Below are 13,893 nucleotides of genomic sequence, written 5' to 3'. Positions count from 1 at the left end.
AGCAGTGGTCAGTGCACTGATCGCAACTGTTAACCCTTTAGATGCCGCGTTCAAACGGGACTGTGATGTCTAAATTGCACAGGTGGCACGGGCGCCACCATTTTTCACCAATCGCCGCCCTCCTGAACGTCACCGGAGGGTAGCGATCGGTTGCTATGACAGCCGGAAGCCTATTGAAGGCACCCAGGCTTGTCATATCGTTCGATCTACTAAATACTGCCAGAGGCAGCGTCTAATAGAACTGCTGTCATTTTGCTAGTCACTGCGATACAGTAGTATTGCAGTGAATAGCATGAGCGATCAGACCTCTTAGGTTTCAAGGTCCCTAGGGGGTCTGATTATAATTGTAAAAGAAGAAAAAAAAAAGTTTTTAAAACTAAAAAAAAAATAAAAAAATCCGGCGCGTGCGCAGTAGCGCTCCCTCCAGAGCTACTGTGTACGCTATGGCGCCATTTTTCTCAATGGCAGTGCGCACGCGCTGGATTTCAACCAATCGAATTTGAACCGCCGAAAGAAGATGACGATGAGCGCGGGGAAGAGCCAGGACCACAGGGCATCGCCGAAAGAAGAAAGAAGAGGTAGGCGTGCCAGAAGATGACGTTGGATTGTGCATCACCGCCCAGGGTGCACGCTAAGGTATGATTTACATATATGTTTTTATAGTTTTATTTTATAACTGCCCGAGGCCTAGAAGTTTGACTGCCAGCGTCGGAAGAAGGCACGTGAAGAGGCCGTTCCTGAAGAAAGTGGAGGCAGCGCTGCTCTCTTGCAGTCATGGGGATGCCCCCAGTGCTGTTTGAGTGCTGGGGCCCGACCCCAGTGCTGTGAGAGAACTCATTTGCATACCCATGAAAACCGGCATTTCTACCGAACGGTGGTGTGGAGAAGACATCTAAAGGTAAGAGAAGAATAGCCTTTCTTAAGGCTATTCCTACATGTTAGTGAGAAAAAAATTGAATTTAATGGTAGAATCTAGAGATGAGCGAGTAGTATTCGAAATGGGAGTTTCGAATAGCATGCACCCATAGGAATGAATGGACGCAGCCGGCACACAGGGGGTTAAGCGGCTGGCCGGCCGCCGGCAAAGTCTGCGTGCCGGCCGCTTCCATTCATTCCTATGAGTGCGTGCTATTCAAAACGGCCGTTTCGAATAGTACTCGCTCATCTCTAGCAGAATCCCTTTAAAGAAATATGCAATTTCAGTGACTAATACGTTGCAGCCACTTTGTGGTCTCAGAGACATGCACTCCTAAAACTATTAAGCGGACTATCTCGGGGACTAAAACAATTATATATGTGGGGGTAAACTGCTGCTTGGGTACACAGCAGGGCTCAGAAGGGAAGGAGCTCTGCTGTAAGGGAATTGCTAGAAGAGCGATCTGAAGCGGCCTCCGCGTCAAATTCTGGACCAAAAAACCCTGTGTGAACTCAGTCTAAGGGCTCGTTCACACGTGAGCAAAGGGGAGGTTTTTGACATCGGATTTCGTGTCAAAAACCTCCCCTTTACAATGGTGGTCTATGCAGACCGCCGGGCTTCTTTTCTCCGCTAGCGGCGGGCTGCTGCGACATGTCCCTTCTTCAGGTGGAAGCCGCGCGGGCTGAGCTGCGCGGCTTCCGCCCCCAGCAGCACCCTCCTATGTCGGCTCATTCATTTGAGCCAACAGCAGAGGGGAAAGCCGCGACCGTGATGGTCGCAGCAGGCAGGTTTTGACCAGAGAGACCCGCGCGGGCAGTTCACGTGTGAACTAGCCCTAATAGGTTACCAAAAAGAGGATTTATCTGTTCTCCTGACATGTCTATTATGGCAAGTAATTGTATTCCTCATGAAATAACAATCCCAATCCTGAAAGAGGTTGTCCAGAATTTAGCATAGAGTAATACTTATAGTTAAGGGGTCTTGTCAGACACTGACCAATCTGTGGTATCCAACTTTTCTAGGTTCTGGACAACCCCTATAAGAATGTTAATTTATAACCCTGTTCCTCCGTTATTCCTCCTAGAAATTTCTGAATAGATTGACAACTGAGTGTTACCAGTCCTCAGCGGTCCCTGGAAAGAGACCGGTGACATCACTCACATACGCCACTGGTTCTTTACAAGTAACCGCTGAGGCCAGATCAAATCCTGTTTATGCCTTCACTTCCCTTCACTTTGAGCACAGGATGCCTCTAGCACATGATTTCAATCCATGGAATCGAAATAGTCAAATCTGATAAAACAAAATTGTTTACATGAAAAAATGTCTGCATCAAGGTCATATTATACAGTGAAGCTCTGGGTTCCATCAGCTCACACTAAAGCCTGCCCTCAGTGCAACTCCATTCTATAATGTCAGCCTTCCCTCATATAAACACCACATGGCCAACCAAAACCATGAGAAGGGAAGCCGCAGCGTGAACGATCTGTAACCGATCAGGTCATGTCCAGTGTCAGCGCTGACAGTATCCCCGCCCCCTGCTAGCACGTGCAGCAGTCAGTGCTGGGACTACATTTCCCGGCATCCCTCATGGCGCGCTGTGTCGCTTTCGCAGTGACGCTTGGGGCAGTCAGTGCGGGTAACGCGGGAGACTGAGATGGTAAACTGCCCGTGAGAGGAGGTGGTTACTGGTAACGGAAGTGAGTACGGGATGTATGAGCGGCAGATACATGGACGTGTATGGCGGGTGTGGTGCAGCAGTCTTTGCGGCCATCTACAGATAATGTCATTCCTACTTCTTGTGGCTTTATCAATGCTCAGACATTTGCTTCTGTTTTCCTTGGCTTTTGGTTACAACATCTGATCCCCATTATCCAGTGTGATCTGCTGGTGTCGCTGATGCTAGGGTCACACCTGCTTGGGGGACCTGAAAAATGGAAATGCAAAGTTCTTAAAAAGTGGTTACCTGCAGAAATCCTGGGGACCCCAATAGACTGTAATGGGATCCACCGGGTTTGCGCCTGAAAAATGTGGAGAGATAAGCGCTGGTTGCAGGACTCTTCTCTGCGTGTTTCTCAAGCGGAATGGGGAAATGAAATCCCTGAACAGAAACTGGGTGCAGGTGTGAACCTAGCCTTAGAGGTTCTATGTGCAGCATATCTCCCAACTATCAAAGAACAGAAGGAGGGAAGGAATGTGTGGTGCACTGTAGCTAACGTACCCCCACCCATTTATACTTTGTCTCTGCCCATTCCCATTCCCATCCATTTCTCTTGTGACCATATAGTCACCCTAACATGATCTGCTCCCGCGGTATAATGTCATCCTCCCAGGGCTCCCACAGCATAGTGTCATCCTCTGGCTGCTCCCGCGGTATAATGTCATCCTCTGGCTGCTCCCACAGTATAATGTCATCCTGCCGGGGCTCCCACAGTATAATGCCATCCTCCGGCTGCTCCCACAGCATAATGCCATCCTCTGGCTGCTCCCACAGTATAATGTCATCCTGCCGGGGCTCCCACAGTATAATGTCATCCTGCCGGGGCTCCCACAGTATAATGTCATCCTGCCGGGGCTCCCACAGTATAATGTCATCCTGCCGGGGCTCCCACAGTATAATGTCATCCTGCCGGGGCTCCCGCAGTATAATGTCATCCTGCCGGGGCTCCCGCAGTATAATGTCATCCTGCCGGGGCTCCCGCAGTATAATGTCATCCTGCCGGGGCTCCCGCAGTATAATGTCATCCTGCCGGGGCTCCCGCAGTATAATGTCATCCTGCCGGGGCTCCCGCAGTATAATGTCATCCTGCCGGGGCTCCCGCAGTATAATGTCATCCTGCCGGGGCTCCCGCAGTATAATGTCATCCTGCCGGGGCTCCCGCAGTATAATGTCATCCTGCCGGGGCTCCCGCAGTATAATGTCATCCTGCCGGGGCTCCCGCAGTATAATGCCATCCTGCCGGGGCTCCCGCAGTATAATGCCATCCTGCCGGGGCTCCCGCAGTATAATGCCATCCTGCCGGGGCTCCCGCAGTATAATGCCATCCTGCCGGGGCTCCCGCAGTATAATGCCATCCTGCCGGGGCTCCCGCAGTATAATGCCATCCTGCCGGGGCTCCCGCAGTATAATGCCATCCTGCCGGGGCTCCCGCAGTATAATGCCATCCTGCCGGGGCTCCCGCAGTATAATGCCATCCTGCCGGGGCTCCCGCAGTATAATGCCATCCTGCCGGGGCTCCCGCAGTATAATGCCATCCTGCCGGGGCTCCCGCAGTATAATGCCATCCTGCCGGGGCTCCCGCAGTATAATGCCATCCTGCCGGGGCTCCCGCAGTATAATGCCATCCTGCCGGGGCTCCCGCAGTATAATGCCATCCTGCCGGGGCTCCCGCAGTATAATGCCATCCTGCCGGGGCTCCCGCAGTATAATGCCATCCTGCCGGGGCTCCCGCAGTATAATGCCATCCTGCCGGGGCTCCCGCAGTATAATGCCATCCTGCCGGGGCTCCCGCAGTATAATGCCATCCTGCCGGGGCTCCCACAGTATAATGCCATCCTCCCACGGTATAATATCTGGCCTTTTCTCTTGGCAACAAACATTAAAAATAAAAACCACTAACACTCACCTCTCCTCGATCCTCTGCTGTCTCCTCTCCCAGAGTCTTCAGGGAGCTGCAGGTGTGATGTGAGTGACATTATCACATCACACCTACAGCTCCTGGGCCTGGATTACAGAGGGGGCAGAGTGGGGGAGTCTGTCCACCCAGTCCGGAAGATAGGTCTCCTGAATTAAACAATGTTTTCCCCTTATGAACTGGTGCCTCTGTTTTTGTCAATATACAAATGAGCTCTTTGGCGCAACAAGGGTGATGCCGTTGCTGCAAACAGTAAGCAGAAGAAAAAAAAAAAAAAACTTTAGCCCAAACTGGATGCGTCATATTTGGGCCATTGTGTGGCCAAATGCTGCAGATTTTCTATCAGGAGTAGTGGTACACCAAAACCCACCAGAAATTGAGTGCTTGTTTTTTTTTTTCTTTTGCTGCTGCAGGGTCTCTTTGTGCTGTGGGTTTCGTTAGGCTGCAGTCACAATTGCATTCAGGGATTCTGTCCCCTATTGTGCTTTAAATATTCAGAGAGGAAAGTCCTGCCAGAAACCCGTTGGACCCCATAGACTATAATGTTTCTGTGTGTAAGCCCTTTTAAGCGGATAGATATGCATTGAGATCCTAGAGGGTTTGCAGTTTTTCTCTAATTCTGCACCATTCTTGGTTTTTTTTTTCCCCCCGCTGTATTTAGTGCATTAAAAAAAGTGAAAATGCAGTGAGTGTGTGCATATGGCCAAATTTACAAGTTTTTCTTTTTTTCGTTGTTTTTATCCAGCAGTAACATCAGTGACTGTCATACTTTGGCCTGAGCCATGGATCCTTTGACATCTGTTGAACAGGAAAAGCAAGCAAAAGAAAATCAGAACAGCGAAGATGAGATTGAGTTTGTCAGTGTAAGTACTGGAATGATTTCAAAATATATAGAGATATAATAAATACATTCTAATTTTTCAGCCTGTGTAGAAAGTTCAGGATAATAAAAGAAGCAGTAGTTAATCCACAGTTGTCTGAAGACAAACCAAATGGCCAAAGTATTAGGACACCTATATATTTTACCTACAGGAGCTTTTATGACATTGCATTCTGGATCTATAGGCATTAATATGTTGGTCTGCCCTTTGCAGCTTAAACCGCTTCTACTCCTCTGGGAAGGCTTCCTGCAATATATTGGAGAGTGACTGGAATTTTTTCCCTATTGATACAAAAGCGCATTTTCATATAATCAATACCTGAATAAATGGTAAAAATGCTAGTTTTAGTTTAACTCTAAAAACAAGCGAAAACTTAGCTAGGTAAGGTTTAATGACTATTAGGCTACCAAAGCAAGAAGAGTGATAAGAGTGTGAGGAAAGCATTATGCTGCCTGCCCATGTAAACAAATGCAGAAGTTGACAGCTCCCAGAAATCACTCAAAACACCGCTAAAGGTATTTGGGTGCACTTATTAACCTTTTTAGCACTAACAGACCTTTTTTAAAAACAAAACATTTTTTTGCCAAGAAATCCCCTTTAAGACTGTCCTTGGCTGTAATTATTTTATGAAGGTATTGGGCTGTGAGAAAATAGGTGTGAGACTTTGGTTTGGCAAACTGATTCTTCAATCCTGCTGTTTAGTCTCAGACTCTGAATGCCAAATGTTCCAAATGCCAGATAGATTCTGTATTTTTTATCCACAGGAAGGCCAGTTAAGACCTGTTTTGGAATGCGTTGACTTGCTTAGTAGCGATGATGAGGATCAGGTTTTGTGTCTAAATGTAAGTATATTGTATTTATCCTATGTTCTAGTGGTGTAGCACACTGCAGTTCATTGCCTTCTGTGAAGATAATCCACAAACAGCTGTTCTTGCGGGGAACACTACATTTATCTGCAGTACTGTTGGGGATCCATAATTTTATATTATTTAAATTTAAAAAAAAAGGGTTTATGTGGTATACAGTATTTTACTTAAGAACTGTGTACAGTTTTTAACTAGCAGTATCGCACTGGGTTGGGCAAGGCTAACAGCAAAAATGTACAAAAAAGGGATTAAGTCCACATGGTGGAAATTCTGTGGTGAAATCTACTGCAAAGAATCTGAATCCTGATCATTTCAAATGGAGGGAAACGCTACTTTTTCCTCTAGCTGAAAAATGTAGCTCTATGTGAATTGCTAGCTTTTTTTTTCTGCTAGCTTTTTTTATTGCTAGCTTTTTTTGCTAGCAGAAAAAGAAGCAACATGACCTTTCTTCAGGCGTTTAACACCTGAAAAAATGAATAGGAGTCTATGGGGCACTGAAAAAACCGCTAGCGGTTTTTGGTCGCTTATTTTTGCAGCTGTTTTGGCAAAAACAGCGACTGAAACCGCTAGCGTTTTTTTTTTATCATGTACTTTTTTGTAATGCAAAAAAAAAAGCTTCAAAAAAACAGTGACTGAAAAAGCGTCAAAAACAGCGTCCAATTCAAAAAACAGTGTCCAAAAAAAGCAATGCTGAAAAATCAGTGACAAAATCAGCTAGGCTTTTCACATGGGTTTTTTTGGTCAGGATTTTGAGGCTGTATCTGTACCAAAAAGTTCTTTTTTTTCCGGGAGCTGTTTGTTCCAGCATCCGGAAAAAGAAGCAAGATGCTCATTCTGTCAGGCGGATTCGCCTCGCGGCCTCCGCCTCAGGTTCTGGACAAAAAACCCTGTATGAACATACCATAATAGTGGAACAAGAGAGACATCCTGCCCAATGTTTGGCAGATTCCACCCAAACACCCCATTAAAGTGAATGGAAGTATAAGTAGGAAATCTACTAGCAAATATAAAGTATCTTAGGATCTTTTTAATTTTAGAGATCCGTAAAGGACCATGTTGATTATCAGAAAGACCGTGTGGCTTCGACACTGGACCGTCTTGCACGTCATGTTGAAGTGGAAAAACAGCAGAAAGCTGAAAAAAATAAAGCATTTCAAGTGAGTTACTGTTGATTTGCAACAAATGATTTAGTAAAATTTCAACTTTTTTTTTTTCTACTGTAAACTATGCATATATAATATTTTTATTTTTTTATTTTTTTTAATATAGGAAAAGTTACATTTTCAGCATGCTCATGGTTTACAAGAGTTGGAATTTACCAAGGATTCTCCTGGCCAAAATGCTGCAAGAATGTGTGTCAAAGAGTGGCTTAAAATGCCAGGTAAACTAATAAAATGTTCTAAATCAACAAAATACAGGCATTGTATAGAACTTATTCTGTTGCTCTGTAGAGCAGCTGCAGGGAATTTTATCTGGTTCTTATTGGGCTATGGAGAACAGAGCAGACTTGGCTTCAGTTTTTATTATGGTGCTTTTACTGTGGGTTCTAGGGATATTGAGAATAAAAAATGCTGTATATTTTGGTTATTATAATACAATAATAAAAAATAAGCAAGCCAGTAACTGATAATAAACAAAACTTATAACCAAACAGGGTGTAAAACTGGATGTTTTTATTGTGTACAGGCCTAAATCCCAGGATAAACTGCTTGGGGACAGCTTGCTGGTAGTCAGTTTAAAAACCCATTAATATCAATGGGTTTGTAAAGCAAACTGCCGGTGTCCATATGCTGCCTCTACGCCGTGAAACCGTTCTTTTTGCACGGACACAAAGTCGGACATGCAGGACTTTCTTTAATTTTTTTTTTCTTCTTATATACTTTTTAGACCCCTTGTTTTCAACCCTGGGGGGCCTGTAATAGAGCTAATAAAATGACAAGCCTTAGATCCTTCAATAAGCATCCAGCTATCATATTAACTAATTGTCTGTTGTGAAGGTTTGAACATGTTACGACAGTTCTTTTTTAGTGCTTTTCAATACACTTTGCCCATCTATCAACAAGCTTATGCCATAAAATTTGGTTAAAATAAATTTGCCGGGCAGAGTGGATAATTTTTGGCTCCCCCTTGTATATAATAATCTCTGTAGCTCCTCCTGTTTTATACAGAATAAGATGCTGCGTGAGTGCTGGTCTGCATCTTCCTGAGGACTGTTTCACTTCTAATAGGCTTTAGTACATCTCCACTTCCAGCTTTGATAATGTATTGAGTTGTCTTAGAAAAAAGAATTGGCTGTGCTAGGGCTGATTTCTTGAGCAGAGGTGCTGACGCTCTGTGCCTGCATTCAGAGATGTAGCTACCTCCAAGACTGCCACGCTCCTATTGGTATTTAGCATATAGCAGCTATAAAGCATTGTTCTCAGAATGATGTATATGATGTGGTAGATATTACAGAAGTGGGAGTTTGTAACAATGAGTCGTCTTATATTTTTAAATACAAGGCCTCAAACCAGGTAGTGTTTCTGCGAGCCGCCGAAACATCTATAGACCCCCTGAAGCCAGTTTCATGAGGAGTCAGTCAATCACTTGCCCTGTAATGAACTGCAACAGGAAGTTTGACAATGGACAACTGCTGATGGGCCATCTGAAGAGGTAAGACAAACTTAAGAAGGAATGTACCGTATTTTCCGGACTATAAGGCGCACATAAAAACCTACGATTTCCTCAGAAATCGTAAGTGCGGCTTATGACTATGGTGCGGCTTATATATGGATGGAAGCGGCGGCAAAGACTGCGTGCCGCTTCCATACATACATAAAAGGCACCGTAAGGGTGCATTCACACTACCGAACGCCGGCGTGTATCACAGCCGTACACGCCGGCGTTACAGCAGGGCTGCCGGACACTTCCTATTCATTTCTATGGGAGCAGGCATGCGAGCGCTCCCCATAGAAATGAATGGACAGACACTTCCCATTCATTTCTATGGGAGCCGGCATGCGAGCGCTCCCTATAGAAATGAATGGAAAAAAGCAGTCCATTCATTTCTATGGGGAGCGCTCGCATGCCTGCTCCCATAGAAATGAATAGGAAGTGTCCGGCAGCCCTGCTGTCACGCCGGCCTGAAACAGAACGTGAAACTTACCCAGCGGTGCAGGGCGGGCGGGCATTCAGGCCTCCTCTGCCTCCGATGTTCCGTCCTTCTCCTCCGGCGCTCGCTGATAATGGCCGGGGCGCATGCGCAATATCATAATGCTTCTACTGCGCATGTGCCCTGGCCATTATCAGCTTGCGAGCGCCGGAGGAGGACGGAACATCGGAGGAAGAGGAGGCCTGAATGCCCGCCCACCCTGCACCGCTCGGTAAGTTTCACATTCTGTTTCAGGCTTTTATTTTAAAACGGGGGGGGGGGGGGGGGGGGGGGGTAGTTTAATCTAACGTTTACGGTTGGGCTCTATCAGCATGATTTTGCTGATAGAGCCCCTCCTCGCCTGCCGAGCGCTTCCAATAGAAGCGGCTGGCACGCGGGGGGTTAAGCGGCCGCTGGCAAAGTCTGCCTGCCGCCGCTTTCAATAAGATATAATGCGCACCGGACTGCGGCTTATAGTCCGGTGCGCCTTATATATGAACTGAGACGGACTATAAGGCGCTCATGGGCAATGCGGCTTATAGTCCAGTGCGCCTTATAGTCCGTAAAATACGGTAATAAGATCGGTAATCTTCTCCAGGAATGCTCAAGGCATACTATACACCAGTCCTGAGAAATTCCCCCAATAGTCTTTCTGGTGTAAAAGGCATAAAAAGTCACAATCTCTACACAGTCTTTGCCGCATGGTGGACAGGGTCTGTGGTCATGATATATGCCAGATAATCTTTTATGCCAGAAATTTGGCTAAATGATGGAAGAAATGGTGCCAGCTTGTAGCATTTTCCCTCCAGGCATACGGCCCATGAGGAGGGCACGTGTCTTTTGACGCTGGGTTCACACCTGCGCCCTGGTCTCTGTTCTCAGGTTTTTGTCTTCTGCAGACAGAAGACGGAAACCTGTCAGACCATGTCCGGCCGTGATCGCCGGTGAGCGTATTGTGCTCTCCGCGGCGAAACAGTGTTTTGTTTTTTTAGTCTTAGCCGGACACAAAGTCCTGCATGTCCGACTTTGTGTCCGGTTAAAAAAAAAAACCGGTTTTGCCGCAGAGAGCAGAAAACGCTCACGGCCAGACACTTTTCAAACCCATTCAAATGAATGGGTTTGAAAAATGCCTGCAGGTTTCGGTTTCCTGCCCAGTTTCGAACAGGAAACGGAAACCTGCAAAATGGAGACCCGGGGAGCAGATGTGAACAAACCTTGAGGAGGCATGCATCTTGTCATAAATAAGACGCACCCTTCACTGACTGGCCTTGGTAGCTGTGGGAAGAGACATTGATTGGCCCCAAAAATTTTATCATTTACTTTTGGTGTAAATGATGACTGAAATCTAAGCCAGCTACAAACTGGTGTTGGTTTCAGTGCAAGAACATAGATCGCAATAAGATATGCCTAGTTTGACTAGATCTATGCCATAAACTAAGCGCATTCTTCTGCCTCTGAAAGGGCATGCCAAAACAGTCTTGATAAATCTGTTCATTGTTTGTTTTTTGTTTGTTTCTTTTATATCAAGTAACCATATATGGGCCTGTTTAAAATGTATGATAAAAAATTATATATATGTATAATCTTGTATGCATGAAAATTCTATATTAACAGGCCAACTCTTTCATTCAAAGGTTTGATCACTCCCCATGTGACCCAACTATTGCTCTTCATGGTGTGTGTGACAACTCGTATGCCTGTGTTTTGTGTCTTAAACGGTTTACAAGTGTAAGCGAGTATAATGATCATCTGTCGGCAAAGGTTAGTCATATTTTGAGTATTGCAACCATATGGACAGCTCCTGCCCCTACCTGTGGTCTCCACCCTCATTTCCTAGCAGATTGCAAGGCCTTCTTGGCAGGGTCCTTTACACTGCACCATACACCTCAATGTTGTCTTAGTAGTGGCTATGTAGAGTATTTCAGCTGTGCCTTCTTCACATGAATAGTACCTAGCTGCAGTACATTTCACACTGCTACTAGATAGAAGGCATGTAAGTATATAGAACAGTGTTGGCAATGAATGGGGCGGCACAGCCCTCCCTAGCTCCATTGCCCTTTCAAGTAGCTGTTTCCCCATTTTTAAATAACAGAATTTTCAATGTACCTGAAAGTGACCCCCAAGCACTTTGGTCATGGTCAGGTCATGCTAAATGGAAGAATTTATTAAATATTTATTGTTGGAAGGTTAAAGGGACTTCCCAAATAGCTTTATTATCTGCAGACAGGGTGCATTATTAAGTACTGACCATAATCCTATAAAGATATCTTTGAACTGTTCCTTACAATCTTCATAGAAGTTACTTGATATTCCATGATTATAGTCAATAAAGTTGGGGAAGAAATATGATTTTAAACAACAAGATAAGCATAACCGGCTAGATAAATTCCTCCCTGCACCAGCATTGCTGCTCTGGTGGTCTTTATGAATTTCCCTGCAGTATTTGCATACCATACACCAAACTGTTGGGCATGAAATCATGAGGTGCAGCGAGGGCCAGTGTGATTGCCTTTTTTTTTTTAAATTAAACCTTATTACAATATTTACATTTTCGAAAATCCTTGTGTATTTTTTTTTTCTTTATTTTCGACATACGAAGGACCATTTACTTTTGCATTGATAATTTGTGGATAGGTTGGAAAGGTACTATTACATTTTAAATGTTCCATTTCTTCTAGGCAAATCTGGCAGATGGTCATGAAAGACGAATACCTTCACTGTTTATCCAGTGTTTTGCCTGTCCGAGCTGTTTTTTACTCTTTTACCAAAGAGATGAGTGTCTGAAGCACATGTCTGCAAGCAATCACTTCAAGCGATCCTTTGTTTTTAAAGGTATAGTATCAGATTCTGTAAGGACACCACTCTCCTTGTCAGATGGGTAACCCAGTTGTCAGTTTATTCATGCATTTCTAGTAGGAACTGTAGAATGGAGAGTTATAAGGATTATTTTTGTGGGGAATTACCAGCAGTTATTAAAACGGACATAGAACAGTGCTTCTGACGTCCTATGAAAGATGAGATTCTTAGATTGCTGTTCTACTAGTAATATTTACAGGGGAATCGCCAGCCCAGCACAACATGGTGGGATATTTATATGCCGCTACTCCCAGTCCCGACTGTTATCAACTAGTAATTCCTCTGGATATAATTCATTTGAAACTATGATCTTGGTGTCATATTCTACAATTTATTCTTTTATATGGCACTAGCACTGTTCTAAGGCAGGGTTCACAGTACCGTTGAATTCTGTTATCAAGGTGTCTGTTCATAAAAAATTAAAAAAAAAAGACACCTATCATAACAAACATTAACATACACTAACTGATAATGTCTGGGGTTTTTTTTAACTGATCCATTTAATGGATCAATTAAGAAATGGAAACACTAGCATCAGTTACTGTCCGTGTTTTTGGTTTTTGGTTTTTTTATACTTTTCGTATTTCTCCTTTTTTTTTTTTTTTCTGCTTTCTGAGTATTTGCAGAAAAAAAACAGACACAAAATAACAGACACTTGCCACGGACACTTTTTTGGAAAAAAAAAAAGGACTTCTGACGGATTGGGTGTAAACTGACACTAACAGACACAAGATAAAATCCCATTGAAATGAATAGAAAAATGGAAATTTTAACGGATTACTGGTGGTTCAGCTAGTGTCCGTTGTTAAATCTTGTAACGGATAATAGCTATGGACACTGCTGATGGTCACTAACGATAGTGTGAATGCCCCCTAAGATGTCTGAGATGTATAACTGTTTGAATTAATTTCCCCCCAAACCCCCCCCCCCCCCCTTTCCAGTCTCAACTTTTCTACGTTATGCAACTGTGATAACCCATATACCTAGTCAAACAATATACAGATTTCAGATCTTAATAGACAGCCCGGAGAAGGAGTAATACAGGACAGAATTTTACAGAAAGGAGACAACATTCAGTAATAAAGTATATTACAAAAATCAAAAGTTATTTGAAACTTGTTAAAATGCTGGGTCGTTGTGTACAATAAGTTGGTGTTTTGTTACATTGAATGTCTTCTGTGTTTGTTACAGATGAGAAGGGCGTCCCATGTCCTATTCCTATGCCAGCATATGCAAAAAATGTTTTGATTGCCCTTTGTAAAGACATTCTTTTCCAAGTTGTTTGTACATCTTGTCGTCTGGAGCTACATTCTTACACAGAGCTGACTGCTCACTTCAGGTTGGTGTCTGTGCTGGTTATTGAATATTGCGAAGTATGTCATTTGTAGAGAAACGTTTAAAGGGGCTATATCAGCAAAATTATGCCGTATGAGCCCCACATATGCCTGAATAGCCTTTAAAAAGGCTATTCAGGCACTGCTAATGGTATTTTCAAAGCCCCCTCCCCCGTTTTAAACTAAGACTGTAAAAACATGTATGCAAATTATACTTACCGTGGGTGGTTTGTGCACAGGTGGTCGTCCTCTTTGGTCCTGCCTTCCTCTGGTCT

The 13,893-nt window shown here is 44.3% G+C and overlaps 1 protein-coding gene across 1 annotated transcript in view; it reads left to right on the top strand.

Moving 5' to 3' along the window:
• The first annotated feature begins 2,549 nt into the window (after positions 1-2,549).
• ZNF451 (zinc finger protein 451) overlaps positions 2,550-13,893 on the top strand; it is a 30,995-nt gene continuing 19,651 nt past the window's right edge. Inside the window, exons 1-9 of the mRNA XM_075268374.1 lie at positions 2,550-2,616; positions 5,297-5,414; positions 6,197-6,274; positions 7,336-7,455; positions 7,568-7,679; positions 8,800-8,950; positions 11,063-11,189; positions 12,107-12,260; positions 13,476-13,623. Coding sequence (XP_075124475.1) covers positions 5,334-5,414; positions 6,197-6,274; positions 7,336-7,455; positions 7,568-7,679; positions 8,800-8,950; positions 11,063-11,189; positions 12,107-12,260; positions 13,476-13,623 — 971 coding nt within the window. The 5' untranslated portion in view covers positions 2,550-2,616; positions 5,297-5,333. The remainder of the gene's footprint in view (positions 2,617-5,296; positions 5,415-6,196; positions 6,275-7,335; positions 7,456-7,567; positions 7,680-8,799; positions 8,951-11,062; positions 11,190-12,106; positions 12,261-13,475; positions 13,624-13,893) is intronic.

This window comes from Leptodactylus fuscus, chromosome 3 (genome assembly GCF_031893055.1).
Source record: "Leptodactylus fuscus isolate aLepFus1 chromosome 3, aLepFus1.hap2, whole genome shotgun sequence".
Lineage (NCBI taxonomy): Eukaryota > Metazoa > Chordata > Amphibia > Anura > Leptodactylidae > Leptodactylus > Leptodactylus fuscus.
This window is presented reverse-complemented; position numbering and strand designations above follow the sequence as displayed.